The 20,904-nt window shown below is 44.5% G+C and overlaps 1 protein-coding gene across 1 annotated transcript; it reads left to right on the top strand.

Moving 5' to 3' along the window:
• Positions 1 to 9,261: 9,261 nt before the first annotated feature.
• Positions 9,262 to 12,962, top strand: LOC142072301 (olfactory receptor 5J3-like). Its single transcript, XM_075128993.1, has 2 exons — positions 9,262 to 9,273; positions 12,027 to 12,962. Exons 1-2 carry the CDS (start codon positions 9,262 to 9,264, stop codon positions 12,960 to 12,962), a joined length of 948 nt encoding a protein of 315 aa, XP_074985094.1.
• Positions 12,963 to 20,904: the final 7,942 nt, after the last annotated feature.

The raw sequence follows: 20,904 nt of genomic DNA, 5'->3' as shown, positions 1-20,904 counted from the left end.
GTCTAACATCTGTGGACTCCTGTCTTAGACTGCAAACTCTTTAAGGCCAGGACTGTCTCTCTGTTGTGTCTATGTGTACAGCACCTAGCACAATGGGGTGCTGGTGGGCTCCTAGGTGCCCACATTAATACAAATAAGAACAGTAAGAATGAAGGCCGTATATTGGAGCAGGAGCCAAATCACATGGATCTAATTGCAAACTCTCTGGGGTATTTTACTATATGTTTTTTTTTCAAATAATAAAATAAAATAATTATAATAATAAATAACTAATATGTAGAGTTTAAGGCCAGAAGGCAACTATCAGATAGTCTAGTTTCCTGCATATCACAGACCACAAACTGTTAAAAATATAAAAACAGAGCAAGGGGAATGTCTGACAGGTATGGCAATTTCCTGCCATATTTTTGGGGAGAGCTTACTGTAATAAGTTTATGTAACATTGTAGGCCAGTGAATATATGGAATTGCATGGCAGAAGGGACCACAGTGCTCCATTGGGAGGTAATTAGACAAATTCTCTCAGATTCTTCAGAGATCAACAGACAAAGAAAGGGCTTTTGGATCAATAACCTGAGTTTAAACTGACTCAGGGCCGCCTTTCTGATCCAGCAAATGCACAGAACTTCTGTCCAAGGGGAGGACCCCCAGCACTTAGGGAAGGGTTGGAAGGACTGTCACCTGCCAAAGCCCTTATTGGAGTTGAGAGGGTGGGCAGTGATCTCTGGAAAGCTTTTTAGGGGGTGTGTAGATTCTTTTACTGTTTTAATTTGTTTTCTGTGTAACACTTTTACCTTAAGGATAAATGTGCTTGCTTAGAAAGATCTGTGTGATAACTATGACAATTATACTGTTTTCTATCTCTGAGGAGAAAAGTAAAGCAGGCTGGCTCATGGAATCTCACTTGCTGGGGAATTCACAGTATAGGCAGGGAACTTTACAGCCTGGAAAATTTTGGTCAGAAAGGGGAGGGACACCTTGTCCACATCTGAGAGAGGTGACAGGTAGGGAGCCATAAATCTAAGAGTCGGGACACTTTCTGAACCGCAGAGGGGGAATACAGGGGCAGTTGCCCTGAACTGTGCCAGAAGACAATTGTTATTTTCCCCCAACAAATTATTTTATTTATTTAAATTAAAAATGCATGACATTTCAATGGTTACCCAGGGTTTTCAGAACCCAAAGCAGTGGTAACTTAACTGTTTTACACCAGGCAATGTCAGGAATAAATCAATGGGAACACAGCAATTCTGTCTGATGAAAGATTAATACAAGTAAGCTTGCTCTTATCTCAAACTATGATGTATTAGATTTAAGCACACACAGACATAAGCAATAGGTTTAGAACAGCCAAAATAAATACGTAGAATCTGAGATGGTATTGAGAAATTTGCAGCAGGTCCATGATGGCCAGTCACTTCCCTGCCAGGGAGTATGGGGTCAGAAAAATGATCTCCCAGGACAGCTTCAGAAAGCTGCTGTAAAGTACACTTTTTTATCTAGTCTTTTTATAACTAACGTTTACCAAACGCATAGCTCATAGTGACCCCTACTGGGTCATTACCTCTCCTAACTTCAATAAACTACTTATCAACAAACATTCCTAACAATCTTAGTCATAATAAGTGTCTATATTAAAGGCGCCAAAATGCAAAGTCCTCATCCACTTATTTTCTTTCAGTCTCAATTTGTTGACTCTTTTCTACCCTCCTCCCATTCCGATTAGCAGAAACTGCAAACGTGTAGTGAACATTTGACTTTGCCTCCAGAAGCCCTGCTTGTTCAAATTAACTCTTAACTATGTGATGTTCTATTTTATTAATTCACAGTGGCTGAATGCAGCCAATATGGTTGCAATTAGCTTGATCAAAATCTGGGGTACATCCCACCCCCTCAAATCTGGGACAATACAACCAGCTCCATAGTTGTTTGAAAAAATGGAGGGAAGTTGTGTGTGGAAATTTTCACAAAAAGCTCACTGAAAGTTTTCATTTTTCCTGGCTGTTTTTGTTTCTTACATTTTTTGAAATATTCTTGAAGTATTTTTAAAAATGTTAAGACTTTCAGCCAGTGGTCCTGAAGGTCACCCTCACCTCTTTTCAGGGAGAATTTCAGAATGAGCACATGGAGCAATGCCTCACGACGTGCACTTCACTAACAACTTTTGTATGAAAATTTCACACCACCTTTTCAAATTATGGAGTAGAAAAGTGACTTTGAGAGTGAAATGAAAAAAATGTGATGTGTAGAAAGATGATAATTCTGCAAACTAACAATATTCAGTAGGCATTTTAGAGAAAAGGTTTCCTCTGTTGTCATTCTCTTTTAGTATGAATGCTTTCCATATTTAAGGCTTAGGAAACACTGGTTTATAGTTCCTTGAAGTGAATATTGACAGATGTGCAGTTTCCTCAATCAACATGGTATGTTCCCATGAGAAACTAAATCCTGATGTCCGTGGCAAGAGAAATCAATATTTTCTGATTGTTACACTCAAGAAGATAATCCTGGATCATGACTGATGAGAAAACAAACATGTGTTGTGTTTTTATCATTTAGCTCTTCAGAAATGAACAATAGAGGTCTGGAGCAATGTGTGCTAACAGTGTCTGAATTCTGATGATAATAAACTGAACTTCTGCTTGAGTTACCAGAGGAAAAATACTAAAAAGCAATTTTCTAATGTACATTTATCTTATTCCCATTTAAAGCTTTAATATACAAATCATATCCATGATTATAACAGAGATTTCCAGAGATTTCCGATGAAAATATTCATGCACCAATTTTCAAACATGGCCTCCTCAGTGGAACATCTCAGTCCCATATTTGGGTCTTCAAGTCAACAATTAAGTACATAAAATGGGCATTTATAAGCCCAAGAGACAATGTGAGAAGGCTATTCTTCCTGTTTAAAAGAACACAGTTGAACAATAGGCTTAGTGAGCATATATAACAATACAATAGAAATAAACTGCAATACATGTTCATATATCTTAGCTTTTCATATTGAGTTGACCATCAACTTCTAGTGTTCTTTGAGTGGAATATTGATATTGGTTTACTTTTGGTCAAAATCTATTTATTTGGTTAATACAGCTCAATATTCACTGTGAGAGTAATCAACATTGACTTTTTTATTGATGATATGCCTTAATCTGTGTCTTGACAGGTGATTTTATTCAGCACCTTAAAGTCATCTCCTATCCCGAATACATGGAGAATACAAACAATGTGTCTGAATTCATTCTGTTGGGATTCTCCCAGGATCAGAAGTTACAGCGAGTGTGTTTTGTGCTGTTTTTACTTTTCTATATACTTATCACACTGGGAAATCTGCTCATCATTGTCACCATAAAGTGCAGTGAGTGTCTGAACTCCTCTGTGTATTTCTTCCTGAGCTTCCTGTCCTTCGTAGACATCTGCTATCCCTTGGTCACAGCCCCAAAGCTGATCGCAGACTTGCTTGTTGAGAGGAGAACCATCTCCTTTGCTGGCTGCATAGCACAGCTGTTCAGTTTCCTCCTCACAGTGATGGCGTTTGATCGTTACATTGCGATCTGCAAACCTCTCCATTATACGGCCATTATGAACAAGGAGGTGTGCAGCTGGTGGTGGCTTCATGGGTGGGGGACTTTGTGCATTCCATGGTTCAGACTCTCCTGACTGTACAGTTACCCTTCTGTGTACCTGTCAAGGTTCCTTCCCCATTCTGAACTCTAGGGTACAGATGTGGGGACCTGCATGAAAACCTCCTAAGCTTATTTTTACCAGCTTAGGTTTAAACTTCCCCAAGGTACAAACTATTTTCCTTTTTCCCTTGGACTTTATTGCTTTCACCACCAAGTGTCTAACAGATATATAACTGGGAAAGACCCTGCTTGGAAACATCTTTCCCCAAAAAATCCTCCCCAAACCCTACACCCCCTTTCCTGGCGAAGGCTTGATAAAAATCCTCACAAATTTGCATCGGTGAACACAGACCCAAACCCTTGGATCTTAAGAACAATGAAAAAGCAATCAGGTTCTTAAAAGAATTTTAATAGAAGAAAAAGTAAAAGAATCACCTCGGTAAAATCAGGATGGTAAATACCTTACAGGGTAATTAGATTCAAAACATAGAGAATTCCTCTAGGCAAAACCTTAAGTTACAAAAAGACACAAAAACAGGAATATCCATTCAATTCAGCACAGCTTATTTTCTCAGCCATTTAAAGAAATCAGAATCTAACGCATATCTAGCTAGATTACTTACTAAGTTCTAAGACTCCATTCCTGTTCTGATTCCAGCAAAAGCATCACACAGACAGAGAGAGCCTTTGTTCGTGCCCCCCCCCCCAGCTTTTGAAAGTATCTTGTCTCCTCCTTGGTCATTTTGGTCAGGTGCCAGCCAGGTTATCCTCGCTTCTTAACCCTTTACAGGTGAAAGGGTTTTTCCTATGGCCAGGAGGGATTTTAAAGGTGTTTACCCTTCCCTTTATATTTATGACAAGGCCCAATGAGATTGACCATGGGGCAGAAAAGTGACATTTGGAGTGAAATGAAAAATGTGAATGGGGATAGCTCTACAATGTCATGGGGGCAGTGGGGTGGAATGTAAGTATTTGCCAGGGATTTTCAGGAAATCTGTGTCTATTCATTTCAGTTCTTTAGGGAAACTCCAAATGTTTCCCTCTGAATTCAGAGCTTCAAGCTGCTATCTTTCTGCTACTTCTGCCTTGGTTATGTTTTAATAATACTGCTTGTAAGATTATTGAAAACACACCTATTTAAATTGTAAGTAAATTTTCTTTTCTCATTGTATAAAAGTTAATTATTATTTAGTGTATAAAACACCCACAGGCACGGGAACTAGAGGTACAGGGGGTGCTGCAATGCCCGCATGTTTTTGAGGGGTCCCAGCTGCTGTCCCACACCCAGCATCCCGGATGCCACTCTGCGCCCAGGGTTCTGGCTGCCAGCACAGTGCTCAAGATCCAGGCTTCCACCCCCACACCCAGGGATCTACCTGCACCGAGGACTCCACTGCTGGCCCCATGCCTGGGGCTCCACTTACGGGCTTGTTCCCCAGGTCCCTGATACCGCCCCACCTTGGAGTCCTGGCTGCCAGCCCCATGCCCACCACCAGCTGTGGCCCCAGCCTCGGCCCCCTTACCCCATCCGGGTCACTCACTCCATGAGACACGGCCCTGCTCATAGCCCAGCTCTGGGGAGTGGTGGGGTGGACAGGGGTAAGGGGGCTGGCTTTCAGCACCCCCACTGTTAAAAATGTTCCAGACACCCAATTACTGACTCAGTTTTGGTGGAATCTTTTCCTATGAGCATCCTATTTCATAATTCACCAACAGGTTGTTCCTTTCACCTTCCTCTCAAGCAGCTGTGGGTGGTGACTTTCAGACAAAACAGTGATCTGATCTGGAACAGCAGTTATGGTTAAATGACGAAAGAGAGAGAACCCCCCACATTTGACAGATGTTAGTCATGTTGTTGAATGAACTTATTGAGGTGTTTCAATCCTAAGAGGAGCAAGGCCATATAAAAACCAATATGGAATCCAATGAAACTTATTCATACATTTTAAGGGGAGATGGGACCATGAGCTCATCTGTCCTGACCTCCTATCTATCACAGGAAGCTAGTCAGAGATATAGAACCCAAGCAATTAATTCCTATGTTAACTACAGCATATTTTTTTAGAAAAAAATAAATTATTGAAAAATTTCCAGTGACAGAGAGTTCACCACAACCCTAGGAAAGTTGTTACAATGGTTATTTAGAATACACTAGAAATTCCAATGTTTTAAAAATAATACACACTCTTTGAGTATAATTAAAAAGCTGCTTTCAGTGAAGTCCTGCAATGATTGAACATGTAAACAACTTGCAACAGCATATTATTATTGACAACATTTTAAGAGGTTCACCAGAACACCTAGAAAGACATGGTTCTGGCACAAGGAGACTAAAATAATAATAATAATAAAAAATCTATGTTAGCTTCTGGATTCTCAGCATTTTTTTAATCAGGCCAGTTATTTGTGTGAGTAAATATGGACCCAGGGCCCTACATTAGACATTCATTTAAAAAAAAAACCTTGACCTTCTCTCTGAATGAAATAATTGGATAAAACCTTTAGTTCTCACTGAGATTTGAACACAGATTGCTGTGTTTAGAGCTGATAGAGATAACCATTGCAGCATCATTAAAGGAGTTCCACTCATGATTTACACAGCAACATAAATCTTAAACACATAGACTTGGAAATTTCTCTCTCTGGTCAAAATTTCAGAGAAGACAATATTGTTACCAAAATTACTTGCTTGACCAAAAGGTCTATCCCTCTTGACCTAACTGCAGATCTTTGTTGTTCCATTTAATCTTTTCTTGGTCCCTCTTTGCCTCTTCCATGTGCATATTCTGAAGTGAAGTCGCAACAGTTAACATGGAAATAACTGTAATGGCATAAATTACAATGACAACATTACAGGAGAATGAAAGTCCAAAGCAAATACATTGGTGGTATGTGAATGGGATTGAAGCTTGTATCATCACAAACTTTAGTGCCCATTGCCACACTTCTCCATATCTCCTCCCTGAAAGTTATATATTCCTTGAGGAATGTGTCCAAGACTTACTACAGACTTCTTATTGAGAGGCTGCAAGTATCTGAAAAAAGAGAATAGAGCTAACCACATATCAAAAGCTATTTCCATGGATGGTAGGCTACAAAATCTACAGAACTATTACTTTAAAAGTCCTAATAAGTTTCTAAGGATAGGAATTCCAAGGCTAGAATTTCAAAGTGTGACTGAACTATAAAAGTGAGGGCACCAATACTCCCAAGTTCTCTCTCTCTTTTCCATCGAAGAAGATGAAGATGACGAAGACGACCAGCCTATGGACTTTGGATGCAGATCCTGATCTGAAACTTGGTCAGCAATGATTATGGGAACTTGTGGTAAGACCTTCACTTTATACCAAGTCTGGTTTGATAAGTTGAGAAAGTCTTTTATCTTTATTTTTCTTGTAACCATTTCTGAGTTTAACACCTTATTTTTTGTCGTCACTGAAAATCTATGTCTTTGCACTCAAATAAACTTTTTTTGTTCTTTTATCAAAATTAATCCAATGTTGTGAATTGTGGGGGTAACTCCATTTAGGATGTCAAGTTTTTGCCTATTTTATCCTTACAGGGACGACAGAGACCTTTGTTATCTGAGTTGTCCAGGACAAGGTTGGACAGGGCAGTACAGAATACACATTTGGTGGGGGGAAATCTAGGACTTAGAGAATGTTGGGCTCACCCTGAATGTGGTAACCAAGGGTGGTGGAAGCCAGAGTTTGACTGGAGTGTGCTAGCAGGCTGTATCTGTACACAGACCTACAGGGTGTGACTTGCATGCTCAAAGGCTATTTGTGAGTGGCCCAGGTGGGAACTACAGCAGCGAGGCATTACAAGGCACCCAAGGTTGCAGGGCAGGGGTGACGCAGACCCTCCCTGGTCTGGAATGGATCCAAATGTCATAAGGACAATCAACAACCCATTAGAATCAATGAGGGAATAGTCCTGTGTCCCATAGGTTTCTCTGAGCTTTGCAACAAGCAAACTATAACAAACCTGCTTTAGCAATGAAGCAGAAGGAAGTCGCTCCTGCCCCAAACTAAGGCTTTGAATTACTGAAACATGTAAACATAGGGTTGGGGCCATGCCCCAAACTGAAGGGAAAACAGGAAATGTAGGAAGCAGCTCAGGAGAGGCCGATCTTGAGTAGAAGTCAAGAGAGTCTGAGCCATCCCTCGCCTCTACCCCCTTGGGCCCTGGGGCAGGACCTGGTGGAGAGGGAGAGCCTGGATACCCCTACCCTTTTCTTCTCCTCCATCCACCCCCAGAGACCTCAGAGGGATCTAGGGGTAGTGGGGAGGTGATGAACTGTGACTTGGCTGCTGGGCCCACCAGGCTGCCCAGAAAACCCATCCCAAAGCTCAGAGAGATAGTTTGGCAGCAGCCTAACCACTAGGCCTGCTAGACCTCAACAAAACCCCTCTGCAAAATCTATGATGGGTTAATTCCTCCCCCTCTCCCCCGAGGAAGATGTTATCTTGAAAGTTGAGTTGCTGGTCTCAGTTGTGCTCAGCTAAGAGACTTAGGAACCCACTTCCATTGAATTCCAATGGAGGTTTGGGTGACGAACTCCCTCAAGCTTCTTTGATAATCCCAGAAATTCCTAATGTTCAAGTATTTATATCCCCAGCCTACCCACCCAAGAAACCATAGATTGATAACTGGCTCTGGCTGGGACCCCGGTAGGCAGCCTGGGCACAATTGCCGAAGAGTGAGAGAATGAACTCCCCCTTGCTCCCTCTCCTGATGATTCCGTTACCAAGAAATCTGCTGTCCGCAGAGGCAGCGGCTATTTTGTAAGGCAGAGGTGATGCATCACGTGACTGAGGACAAAGACATACACCCACTGTGCTGTCACCTGAGGACTTACATTCGTTCTTTCTTGTTCTGTTTTCCTTCATCCAGCATGAAAGTCATTCCGGCATTTGGTTCCTCTCTGCGTGTATGTTAAATATATATTCCCTATGAATATGAATGAACTTGTTCCAACCCCCCAACCCAGAACAAACCATCGACCCCCCCATAGACTCCACGTCTTTTTTAAGCCCCACATTCAGACATGAGTTGGTTTAAGATTCTGAAACACTCACATATATTTTTATGCCTTAGGCTATGTCTATGCTATACAGCTTTTAGTGACACGGCTGGGTTGCTAAAAGTTGGGCAGTGTTAACACTGTTGGTCGGCACTTTTGCCAACAAAATACTTCTACCCCCAATGAGTAAGATTTGCATTGTCGACAGGAGAGCGCTACCACCGACAACGCAGCGTTCACACATTCACCTCTCACTGCAAACTTTTGTCTTTCGAGGGGTGGGGGGAGGTTAAGTACCTGTGAACGACAAAAGTTTTGTATTTCAATTACCAGTGTAGACATGGACTTAGTGTTTTCAGTGTCCAACTGAGACCAGCAGTAGAGGTGCTGGGACTCTCATGAGAAAGTGGATGTTTGCCACCCACTTTTTGCTCATTGCCAGCCCAGTGTTATAGGTTCCAGATGTTTGCTGTGCACAGAAAAGTTTGGATGCTTAAACAAAACAGACATACATTCTGAGAGCCAGAGCCTGGCCTAGCTTTACGGGGGTCATTCACACACAAGGAGGAGCAGGACCCCACAGACTTGACCCTACGTAGGGGACATGATGGGGAAAGTGGGGGCTGCACAGCAGACACACAGGTGGGTGGAAAGTTGGCAGAGCATTGCCTCTTCCCCTCTGTCTCAATGAGACCACATAGGTGAGGGTAGCGATTGGCTCCAGCACCTGAGTCACAATTCAATCCCTGACCTCCTCCTGGGGTGGTGTAGTTAAGCACTGCCCCATACACAGAGCAGGTGATCAAAGCACAATGTAGCCCTGAACCTCTAGATTATTCCCAATCTCTTGAGCCATCCAATCTGCCCAACCTGCACAACACCTAGCATTGAAAAGTCTCCATATTCCATCCCCAGTGCTTTGAATCACTCAGTCTCAGCGATCTAGGGACACACTGGGACCAATTACCGACATGCATCACAACGGCCTGGCACGGTGTTAAACAAATCACTTCTCCACAAATACACTTGGCCCCAGCAACAAGAAGATAACTGAAGCTCCTTCGTCTGTCTGACGGTCCGAGCCTGGAGAGACTTAAGGTCCCAACAGACTGTAAGGGAATATAACTCAGCCCCCTGCCCTTCCTCCAGATGGGAATCTCTTGGACCCATCACATAAATGATTCATCCTTACGCAGGTAGGTTTGCTTTGTCTGGGTGTAGCACTGCGGGAGGGAGGGGGAAGAGTAAAAACCTATTGCGAGCAGCAAGAAAAATCTCACAATCCACTGGAAAGTTGGTTTGAAGGTACAATTTTGACCTAAAACTTCCTAACTGATCTGAGAGCTACTTATGTAGGCAACGACCCCTTCAGCTGAAGCTGCTACATCCAGAATCTAAGGAGCAGCCCTGGGTGCAGACCCAGCCAGCAGTAAACAGCAGGTGAATCGTTGTGTCACTCGGCTGTAGCCTGGGCTTGGGCTGTGTCTGGGGAGAGGGATGGTGCTGCAGATAACAGCAGAATGTTTTTGAATCCTTTCCTGTGCTGTAGTTATTAACTGTCCGCCCAAACTCTGAGTCCTTTCTCCTTTCACCCCCTTGTATGAGGCCACCTTGTAAGATCCCAATGGGTAGTGTATACATCCCAGTTCATCGTCTGAGCTTTACAGGTTCGGCAACTGCCCTGCACTGGGTAGAGGTTAATAATGCCTCTGAGATTTCCAGGAGGAGGCACCAGAATTGACCCCAAGGATCATTCACACCAAAGCAACAGTGTTAGCCCTGGCAACACAATACTGGGAGTGTAAGGGTCACAGAAATAATCTTCCAAAGGAGTTATTCTGAAATAAAAAGGTGAACTATTTCAATTTTGACATTTTTGAAATAATGTGTTTCAAGCTTTTGTTTTGAAATGACCATTTGTTTCCAAAAATCTGTTAGATTTAACTTGAAAAAAAAAAAGGGGGAGAAGAGGGTAAAAACCTGACAACGAAATGATTTATTTTGGGGGAGAAGGGAACAAGTTGCTGTTATTTGGGGATTTTTCAGGTCAGCCACTGAACCAAAAAACAAAACAAAAAAACCCCAAAACCAACCACCCAGCTCTAATGCAAACTTTCTTGATTTCTGCTGTGCGGGGGAAAGGTTTTTCAACTGAGCCAACAGTGAACTTCACCCTCTGGCAATCAAGTCAGCACTATGCTACAGTTTTATGCCAATAGTTGATCTTTGCGGATTGTCCACATCAAAAGAGAAAGAATGAGATACGCACAGGTCATAAATATAAAGGGAAGGGTAAACCCCTTTGAAATCCCTCCTGGCCAGGGGAAAGCTCCTCTCACCTGTAAAGGGTTAAGAAGCTAAAGGTAACCTCGCTGGCACCTGACCAAAATGACCAATGAGGAGACAAGATACTTTCAAAAGCTGGGAGGAGGGAGAGAAACAAAGGGTCTGTGTGTCTGTCTATATGCTGGTCTCTGCCGGGGATAGACCAGGAATGGAGTCTTAGAACTTTTAGTAAGTAATCTAGCTAGGTATGTGTTAGATTATGATTTCTTTAAATGGCTGAGAAAAGAATTGTGCTGAATAGAATAACTATTTCTGTCTGTGTATCTTTTTTGTAACTTAAGGTTTTGCCTAGAGGGGTTCTCTATGTTTTTGAATCTAATTACCCTGTAAGATATCTACCATCCTGATTTTACAGGGGGGATTTCTTTATTTCTATTTACTTCTATTTTTTTATTAAAAGTCTTCTTGTAAGAAACTGAATGCTTTTTCATTGTTCTCAGATCCAAGGGTTTGGGTCTGTGGTCACCTATGCAAATTGGTGAGGCTTTTTATCCAACATTTCCCAGGAAAGGGGGGGTACAAGTGTTGGGAGGATTGTTCATTGTTCTTAAGATCCAAGGGTCTGGGTCTGTAGTCACCTAGGCAAATTGGTGAGGCTTTTTACCAAACCTTGTCCAGGAAGTGGGGTACAAGGTTTTGGGAAGTATTTTTTGGGGAAAGACGCGTCCAAACAGCTCTTCCCCAGTAACCAGTATTAGTTTGGTGGTGGTAGCGGCCAATCCAAGGACGACGGGTGGAATATTTTGTACCTTGGGGAAGTTTTGACCTAAGCTGGTAAAGATAAGCTTAGGAGGTTTTTCATGCAGGTCCCCACATCTGTACCCTAGAGTTCAGAATGGGGGAGGAACCTTGACAGCACACATGGGTAAAAATATTCTTACTTTCAGCAAACAAGGGTCTCAAATGGACTAAAATGCTGTCATTGGTCGTACGGAATTCCAGGTCCTCACACTGTTTTTTATTTCTACAGAAATTCCCTCTGTGCAGGTCTCTCCTCAAAGCCCATGTGAAGCAGTGGCCCAGGGAAATGACACTACCGTGGCTGAATTCATCCTTGCAGGATTCACTGACTATCCAGAACTGCAGGTTGCCCTCTTCCTCATATTTCTGGTGGTTTATGTTCTCACCTTGCTGGGGAATTTTGGGATGATTGCCCTAATCTGGACGGACTCCCGATTTCACACCCCCATGTATCTCTTGCTCAGCAACTTGTCACTCGTTGACCTTGGCTACTCCTCATCCATCGCCCCCAGGGTGCTGGTGAGCCTCTCAAGGGAGAGTAAGGCCATTTCCTATGCTGGATGTGCTGCACAGATGTACTTTTTTCTTGCCTTTGCCACTACTGAGTCTTTCCTCCTTGCGGTGATGGCCTATGACCGTTATGTGGCCATCTGTACTCCACTGCTCTATAGGCTCATCATATCCAAGAGGTCCTGCATCTGGCTCTTGTCTAGCTCCTACATGGCTGGGGTTGCAAATGCAACCGTGTTTACCAGCTGCACCTTTCAGCTGTCCTTCTGTGGGCCCAATGTAATCGATCATTACTTTTGTGATGTCCTTCCGCTCATGCGGCTCTCCTGCACTGACACTCACACCAATGAAATGCTGCTTTCTCTCTTTGCTGGTTCCATACAACTGACTACCATATTGATCATCCTCTTCTCGTATCTGTATGTTACTGCTGCCATACTGAGGATCCGCTCCTCCGAGGGCAGGCACAAAGCCTTCTCCACCTGCACCTCCCACCTGACAGCCGTAGCTATATTCTATGGGACAACGTGCTTTACCTACTTACAACCCAGTTCCGCCTCCTCACTGGAGCGGGACCAGGTGATCTCTGTGTTCTACACGATGGTGATCCCCATGCTGAACCCCCTGATCTACAGCCTGAGGAACAAGGAGGTGAAGGACGCCATGGGGAGAATGTTAGAGAGAAGAAAGTTCTCTCAGCAGCTTTGATGAATAATTTAATCATCTTTTGGACTAAAGTGACAATATTCTTTCCATTCCCTTCCACTCTATGTAATTTTATAATGAAAATAAAAACTCTAATGTGTTCAAGTTTTAAGAATAATGTTTTAGAGGTGGCATTGTCCAACAGGTAAGACACTCAGAAGATCTGGTGTGACAGATATTGCAACCCCATGCAGTATCTTTGGGACCATTATATTAACTTGCGTTGTAAGAATGGTTTATGTATGACTCTGTTCTACTCCAGGGGGGAGGGTTCCTGCAGCTCCTTCCGGAACTAAAACCTGTCGGGGGCGGGTGATTAAGGCAAGTCCCTGAGACTAAACTCCAGAGAAATTCCAAGGGGAGTGGAGTCTGTCTCATTCAGGAACCTTGAACTTGTAACCCCCCAGCAAGGACACCTGCTTTTAGGTTTTCCAGTTCCTCAGCTGTCACCTCTCTTGGGTGGAGATGTACACCTCTCGCCCTCTTGATTGGGTTTTTTGGGGCTCCACAGTTCCCTACCTACACTGTGAATTCCCCAGTAAGCCAGACTGCCTAAGCCAACCTGCTATACTTTTCTCCTGAGATAGACAATGGTGTTATAAGTTACCACACCACTCTTTCTAAGCAAACAAATTTATTCTCAAGGGGAAAGCATTATAGAGAAAACTTTAAAAGCAATAAAAGATCCTACATACATGCTAACAACCTCACCAGAGATCACCCCAGCTCCAACAAGGGCTCTAGATGCTGAACAGTAATTCAAACCTTACCACCAAAGGTTTTTTCTACGGTTAAAAGCTCACACCGCCTTTTACTCAGAACAAACACACAGACTGGGCCATGTCCTTCCAAACCAGGAAGGATTGAGGCAGCCCTTGGACAGACGGTCCTGTCTGTTTGGAACACTAGAAATAAGGCTCTGAATCAGTTTTAACTAAAGCTATTTAACTCAAAGTCCTTTCTTTGTCCATTGACCCTTAAAGAATCCAGTTTGAACAAGCATATCTAAGCCTCTCTCCAGGTGGTGGTAGCTCTCTGGAGGTGTTACAACTTGAGTAAATTTGCCTCTCCAACCTGTTCTTAATTTTTGGAGGGTGGTCGTCCTCCTGTCCCATGTAATCAAACACAGTCCCTAGAACACAATGATACATACATTTAATTCAATAAGATTTCACAGAATTCAGTAACGTTTGTGCAGAATATTGTGGGAAATTGCCATCATAGAGTCTACGGATAGACAAGATAGGTGAGATAATATCTTTTGTTTGACCAGCTTCTGTTGGTGCAACAAGCTTTCAAGCTCTACAGAGCCCTTCTTCAGACCTGGGGAAGGGCCTATAGGAGAGAGAAGGAGGGTACTGGACACCAGGGTTCCTGGGTTCTATACCCAGGTCTGAGAGGGTCTAGTAGGTTAGAGAAAACAGGCTTCGCACCCATTCTGTGCCTGAATCTCCTTGCTCAGAGTGACAATGCCCTCTCTTAAAGTTCTCTTCATAGAGGACAGAAACCAGGAATTCTAGTTCCCAGACAGACCCTACTCCCCAGCCAAAGCTAGGAACAGAACAGAGAAGCCTAAACTCTCAGCCCTTTCCTACAAAAGCCCATAGATGTAGGATTATCTTAAATTGCCCAACACTCCTCCTTAGGACTGCCTATAAACACAGCCCTATCTCACAAACAAACTCCCACCCTCCCTCTACAGGAAACCACTCCTGCCTGAGCATGGTCTTTTGTCAAGAGAGGCAGAGCCAGGCTATTTGTGGGTGGGGCTAGAGGGCCTTAGCTCCGCCTCAGAGGCTCTCCTATATTAAGGGCACTCCAGCAAACCCCCACCCTTTAGCAGGAAGCCATTTGAGAAAATGAAATATCCTAAATACCTGTCCCTGCATGGCAGGAGGGGTGTATGATTGAGGATTCATTTACTGGGGTTGTGACCCCAGGACCTCATCTAGACATTCCCTTGCGGGGAGAATTACACATTAGGAGCTGATATGAAAGAGCAGGTTTCTCTTTTTACTAAGTACATAATTAATCTGTGGATCTTCCTGCTTCAGGATATTAACCTCCCCTTCCCACCACCACACACACACACTCCTGTGTTTCACACATCCTGTTCTCTCAATGTTTCTGTGTTGATTCACTCTCACCAACTGATTTCTCTCAGCCATCAAGCACTCTCTCTATATTGGAGCCAAAATTCAACTCTGTTCCTGCCCCAGCCCCACCCTGGGACATGTTTCCTTGGCCAGCCTGGCTGTTAGCCTGCCACTCTCTCTTGCTTTTGATAGTCCTAGCAAGAGCTGGCAGGAGGGAGGTGTCAGGATAGGGTGCCCAACATTGTATTTCAAAAATAAGGGACTGTTTTCATAGCACTCCTGCCCCACCCCTTGTCCTGGTATTCTCATAAGTTGTAGTTTCATAATACTACCAATAATAAGCAGGACTCACCTACCTTCACCAGGGGTATTTCTTGTTGCTTTTTGCAGTGCTCAGCAACTCCTGATCTTGTTGTAAAGAGATGAAAAAGTAAGGTATGTCCCTTGTAATAAGGGATTGCAGGCAACACTATGTGAGGAGGGCATGTCGGAGTGGGGTTTCTACAGGCAGGAGGTGGGGAGGTACTGGTTTCTGACCAGGGGCTATTGGGAATAGGGTATGGGGAACCTTCCTCTTTGGGGGAATGCTGGTTTCAATCTGACCCCAGGCCAGGGGGTTAGCTGTCCAGGGGCAGGAGTGGGAGGAGGTCTGGGAATGGCATACAGGATCTTTCCCCTCTAAGCCCCTGAATCTGTTACGTTGTGTTTAATGAGTTGGTGGGCTCTCAGCCCAGCTTGTAGGTCAGATGTGTCTACCTCCTAAAATTCACCGCAGTTGGTACCAACTGGCCCCCTTGCTTGCAAACCTCAGAGGGGAGCCTGGGGGCTGACCAGGCCCACAGAGACTGAGCTCCCCTCTTCCCCAGCTCTAGAGGTTACAGAGAGGCCTTCCAACTTCTCCTTTTCCTGGCTAGCAGAATCAGCAGAGCTGTGTAAGGAAAACTGTGGTTTTAATGGCCGGGAGGGCCTCTGACGGCAGCCCTGCTGAGACTGTCAGAGCAGCTGTGATCATTTGGTGGTGTTAATAGACAAGAGATAAGCTCTGGAGGAAGGAGAGTCCACCAGGCAGGTGGTGTTGCTATTATTACAGGTCCTCGTAGATTAAATAGTTGTCCTGAGGCAAATGTTTAGGGCCTGAGATTTGAAATCTCTGCTAGGAAATGGGAGGAGATTAAGCCTCAGACAGGACTCCTGGGTTCTAGTCCCAGCTCTGGGAGGAGAGTGGAGTCTTCTGGGTTAGGAGCTGGGGTGGGGCAGGGCTGGGAGCCAGGACTTCTGGTTCTACTCCTGGATCTAATGGGGTGGTGCAGGGAGGGGCAAAGGGAGTCAGGACGCCTGGTTTCTATCTGCAGCTTGGGAAGGGAAGTTTTTTGGGTTAGATCAGGAGAGTTGGGAGACAAGGCTCCTGGGTTCTACTCCTGGTTCTGGGAGGAGAGTGGGGCCTAGTGGTTAGAGAAGGTTAGAGAAGGGGAAGGATAACCTGGTTGTCAGGACTCCTGGGTTCCATTCCCAGCTCTGGGAGGGGAGTCTAGAGGTGTCTGCATTTCACTCTGCTGAGCCAGTCTTCCAGGGTGGAAAAGGTGCACAGTTATAGCATGAGGCTGATTGTGCAGACACTGTGTGGAGCTTTTCCTCAGTGCTTCCCTTGCTGCAGAGAGAAGGAGAATGAGCTCTGAGCAGGGCCTGGATCATGCAAGGACCTTGTTTCCTCTGGTGATCAGGCTCTGGGCCCTGCAGTCGGGGCAGCTCGGTCCTGGGATTCCTGAGGGAGGGTCCAGCCAGCAGAGCTTTGTGACGGGGTGAGCAGGAGCCGGGGTGATTCACCCATCTGATCCCGGGCTCCCCAGCCTAGGGGCCCTGAGCCATTTTTCTGTGTGTAGCATGTAGGTTTGGAGTGGGAGAGATGGGGATTCTAGGCCAGGGCACAAAGGGGTAACCCCCCCACCCCGAATTGGGAGCACATTTAATCCTTGAGTGGCGGTGGGGGCGGGGTTTGCTCTTGGGCTGTAAGGGTTTATGCATGGGTTTGGGGAAAGCCACATGGCATACAAGAATGGGTTCAGGTTCTGGGCTATAGGGTCTTTGCTCTATTATGGGGCATGGGGGCCTCTGATCCAGCCCCAGGGCAGGGGGCACTGGCTGACTCATAGGGGTGGGGAATGGGACACAGGGCCTTTCCCCTCCAAGGGGTCCTGGCTCTGATCCAGCCTGAGGCTGGTTGGCTGGCTGAGGGGAGCGAGAAATGGGGTCTTTCCCTTCTAGGAGGTCTGGCTTGGGGAAAGGAAGAGGGGCAGGTACGGAGCATGGGGCTGTTTCCCTCCAGGGTGGATCCCAGTCTGACCCAGAAGGGGTGCACTGGCAAGCTGAGGGGACTTGGGGGAATGTGAGAGGGTGGCTTTCGCCTCTAGAGATTCAAGTGTGTTCTGGTTGTTTCCAGATTGTCTTGGTGAACAAACATTGGGACGTTACAGGTTTAAAAACAAACCAGATCAATAAACTGGGAGTCTGAACTCCTGGCTTCTCTCCCCGTGTGGGGGTGGTACTGGCAGCAAGAGTGTTCGCCCCGGGCTACCACCACATCCACAGACTCTGCCCCACTCTTTTCCTACAAGCCAGAGAGGTGCTAACTCAGCACTTCTCGTTGGTCCAATCTTTTTAGAAAAACCCAGTGAATTCAGTGTGGGCAAGAAGTGCCAGCCTGACTGACCCAGAGGCCAAATCTTACAGCACTGAAGGGCTTGGAAATCCTCGGCCTCCCTGGCCCTGATGCTGCCTCCCGCAGCATCCCATGGGTTTATTTCTCCCCAAACACCCCCCACCATCATTAGCCCCAGGCCTGGCTGCTCCCCCATCCCCAGACGCCCATCCAGCCCATATGGCTCCTTCCTTGCTTCCCCACCCCCCACCAGACTCCGAGCCCTTGACCTATGCTGCCTCCCCCGATTCCCACGAAGCTACTGTTGTGATCCTCTAGTCTGAGCTCCTGCAGCAGCACAACGCAGGCCAGAGAACCTCCCCATGTGACTCCCGCATCCACCCCCTCTCTGCTTGGACTAGAGCATATTTTCCAGAAGGACGCACCCACAGTTGCTGTAAAGTTTCCCAGTGATGGAGAAGACACTATACCCTTTGGAAGTTTTCCCAGTGCTTTATTACCCTCCCTTTCAAAAATGTGCCCCTGATTTCTAGCCTGAATTTATCAAGCTCCAGCTCATGGCCCTTTGCATTCCCAGGCAGTCAGAGTATAAATCTTGGCCACGGAGGAAGGCTACTGAGAATTCTTTGTCCCATGGTAGCAGCTACAGCCTGCATCCAGGATTGGGCCCCACTGTGCTGGGCACTCTACGCACACAGCCTGAAAGACAGCACCTGCCCCAGAGAGCTCACCGTCTAAATAGACAAAGTGTAGAAGTGGAAACAGATGCACACTCTGGGGAAGCGACTTGCCCGCAACCACTGGGAATAGATCCCAGGTTCCCCGAGTCTCATTCCAGTGTCTAATCTACTAACTATCCTGACTAAATAGAGGCTGCTTCTTGTCCCAACGTAGTCCAAGATGCAGGATGTGAAATTGTAGGAGGTGAAGAAGCGCATCTCCCCCGAGGAGGGATGGCCCAATCATTGCTGCTGGAATTGTTTTGCAAAGACATAGTTTTTGCATTCTGTCCTGTAGACAGTCCTGGGTTCAGTGAGATCTCTTGAAGAGTTCCACAAGCAAGACCTACTGCTCACAATTCACTGCTCTTTGTCCCAAGTTCATGTTGTTGCTTTCTTTTCTGATTGGTCTATTATCATTGATTACAGACTTCGTGCATATTTTGGGCAGGTCATCTTGACTTAATACTTCATATAAGGGCTTTAGGGGAATTTCCCTTTGCTTTTCTCTTAAATTGTCTTTGGCCGCACTTTTTGTTTGTCTGCCTTCAGCTTAATTGTCGTATGAAACACACACACACACACACACAACTTGTATAAAAGTCATAAACAAGTTTATCCAACAACAAGGGGCTCTAAAGCAGAGCTTTACTTCTGTCAGTCATGCTGGGCAAAGCCGGTGTTGCAACATATGCATCAGACTTGGACCAATTGTCAATAAGTAGGAATTTGAATTGGGTCAGGAATTAGGAATTGAGTCTCCCTATGTAGAGTTGGAAAGAAATATTTACATGGCCAAATTTTCAAAAATTGTGTGTCTACACTTAGGCCCCTAAATCAATATTTAGACAATTTAAGAGGGAGAGTTTGAAAGGTGCAAATGGTAGTTAGAGCTAATTGAAAGTCAGTGGAAGTTGGGTGCCCATTTTCAGATATTCCAAGCACCCAGAAGCTTCTACCAACATCGAAAGGAGACTTTAGGTGCTCAGCAGTCTTGGAGATACATATTAAAGCCCAAATATGAATTTAGCAACCCAACTTGAGGTGCCCATTTTGAAGATCTTAACCCTGTGATCTGGTTTCCAAAGATGAATTGCACTTTTGAAAATCAGGCCAGCACTATTATAAAAATATTTCCAAACCTCTTTGCACCTGACAAAAGATTATATGACAACATAGGCGGCAGCAAATAGAAAAATGGAGTACCCATCCTGTGGGAAACTGAAATTTCAATGTTTGTTTTCATCCGGGTTTCTAGTGTTTGGCAATTATCGTTCATAATGTGACATTTTGACATTCCCAACTGGAAAAGTTTCATTTTTGTTTGTTGAGGTGTATTGAAATGTTTCCTTTAGGTCAGCTCAGTATTCACCAGCATCTGCTTGAGTAACTGCAGTGCCTTCGGGGAGTTGTAGTTCTGTGTTTCGTGCCCCCAGTCCTTCCTTTGAGCAGGGCTGCCATAACTGATTTAATTTCCACTGATGCATCATATTCCTTCCCCCTGGTGAGGTGCCGTCGTGTATCATAGGAATTTTATGAACACAGTGCATCATGGGAAATGTGGTTCAAACAGGAACTCCAGCCCAAGGGAAGAATAAGGTCATGAGGCACTCAAACTACAACTTCCATGAGGGATCACAGCAGCTTCGGTGGATGCAGAAGTTAATGTAGAAATGATCGAAAATAAAAGATTTAGTTTAGATTTCTCACACCAGAAAATCAAAACTATTCTTCAAAATCAACATTCTTCTGGCAGAAAATCTCCACTTTTGTGGAAAGTAGTAGCTAAAGAAAAAACAATTATGCCAAAACGAGTTATGTACTCTAGTTTCCACATAATGATGTACAACCACTTTTATAGTTTCTATCCTAGTAACTCCCTACACGAGGTGCTGTATGAACAGATGGAAAGAGAGTCTTTGCTCCAAGGAGCTTGCACTATTTTTTTTCTGTTGAATCATATTTTCTATTCAAGAAAAAAAATTCAAAGGAAAATTCATGACCAACCTTGAAATAAATATTGATCTATTTCAGTTTTTCCAGTGCTTGAGCATGGTCGTATGTATACCTGTCAGAATTTTTTTTTTTTTTAAAGAGAAGTGTTGAATAAGCAGTGTGGACCATGTAAAAAGAAAAAAAAAAACAGTCTCTCCATGCTGACTTGCAGTTAGATGGATTTTTTTAAAATCAGGTTCTAAACAATATTTTAGGGAATATTTTTCTTCTTATGGTTTATGTCAGAGCATCCTTCATGTCCTTGTTCCTCAGGCTGTAGATCAGGAAGTTCAACATGGGGATCACCAGAGTATACATATACATACAAATGATTGCAAAGTACTTAGATGAGGTTTGTAGCAGTGATGGAATAGACTTGTAAAGTCTCTCTGGTGACTTCCAAAAGATTGGAAAGTCCTTAGTCCATAGGTCAAGATGCTCCTTTTAGTTGTAAATCCACAATCCAGAGAATCAGAGCA

Source organism: Caretta caretta, chromosome 6, assembly GCF_965140235.1.
Source record: "Caretta caretta isolate rCarCar2 chromosome 6, rCarCar1.hap1, whole genome shotgun sequence".
Taxonomy (NCBI): domain Eukaryota; kingdom Metazoa; phylum Chordata; order Testudines; family Cheloniidae; genus Caretta; species Caretta caretta.
The sequence above is the reverse complement of the archived record's forward strand: the minus strand, read 5'-3'. Positions and strand labels throughout refer to the sequence as shown.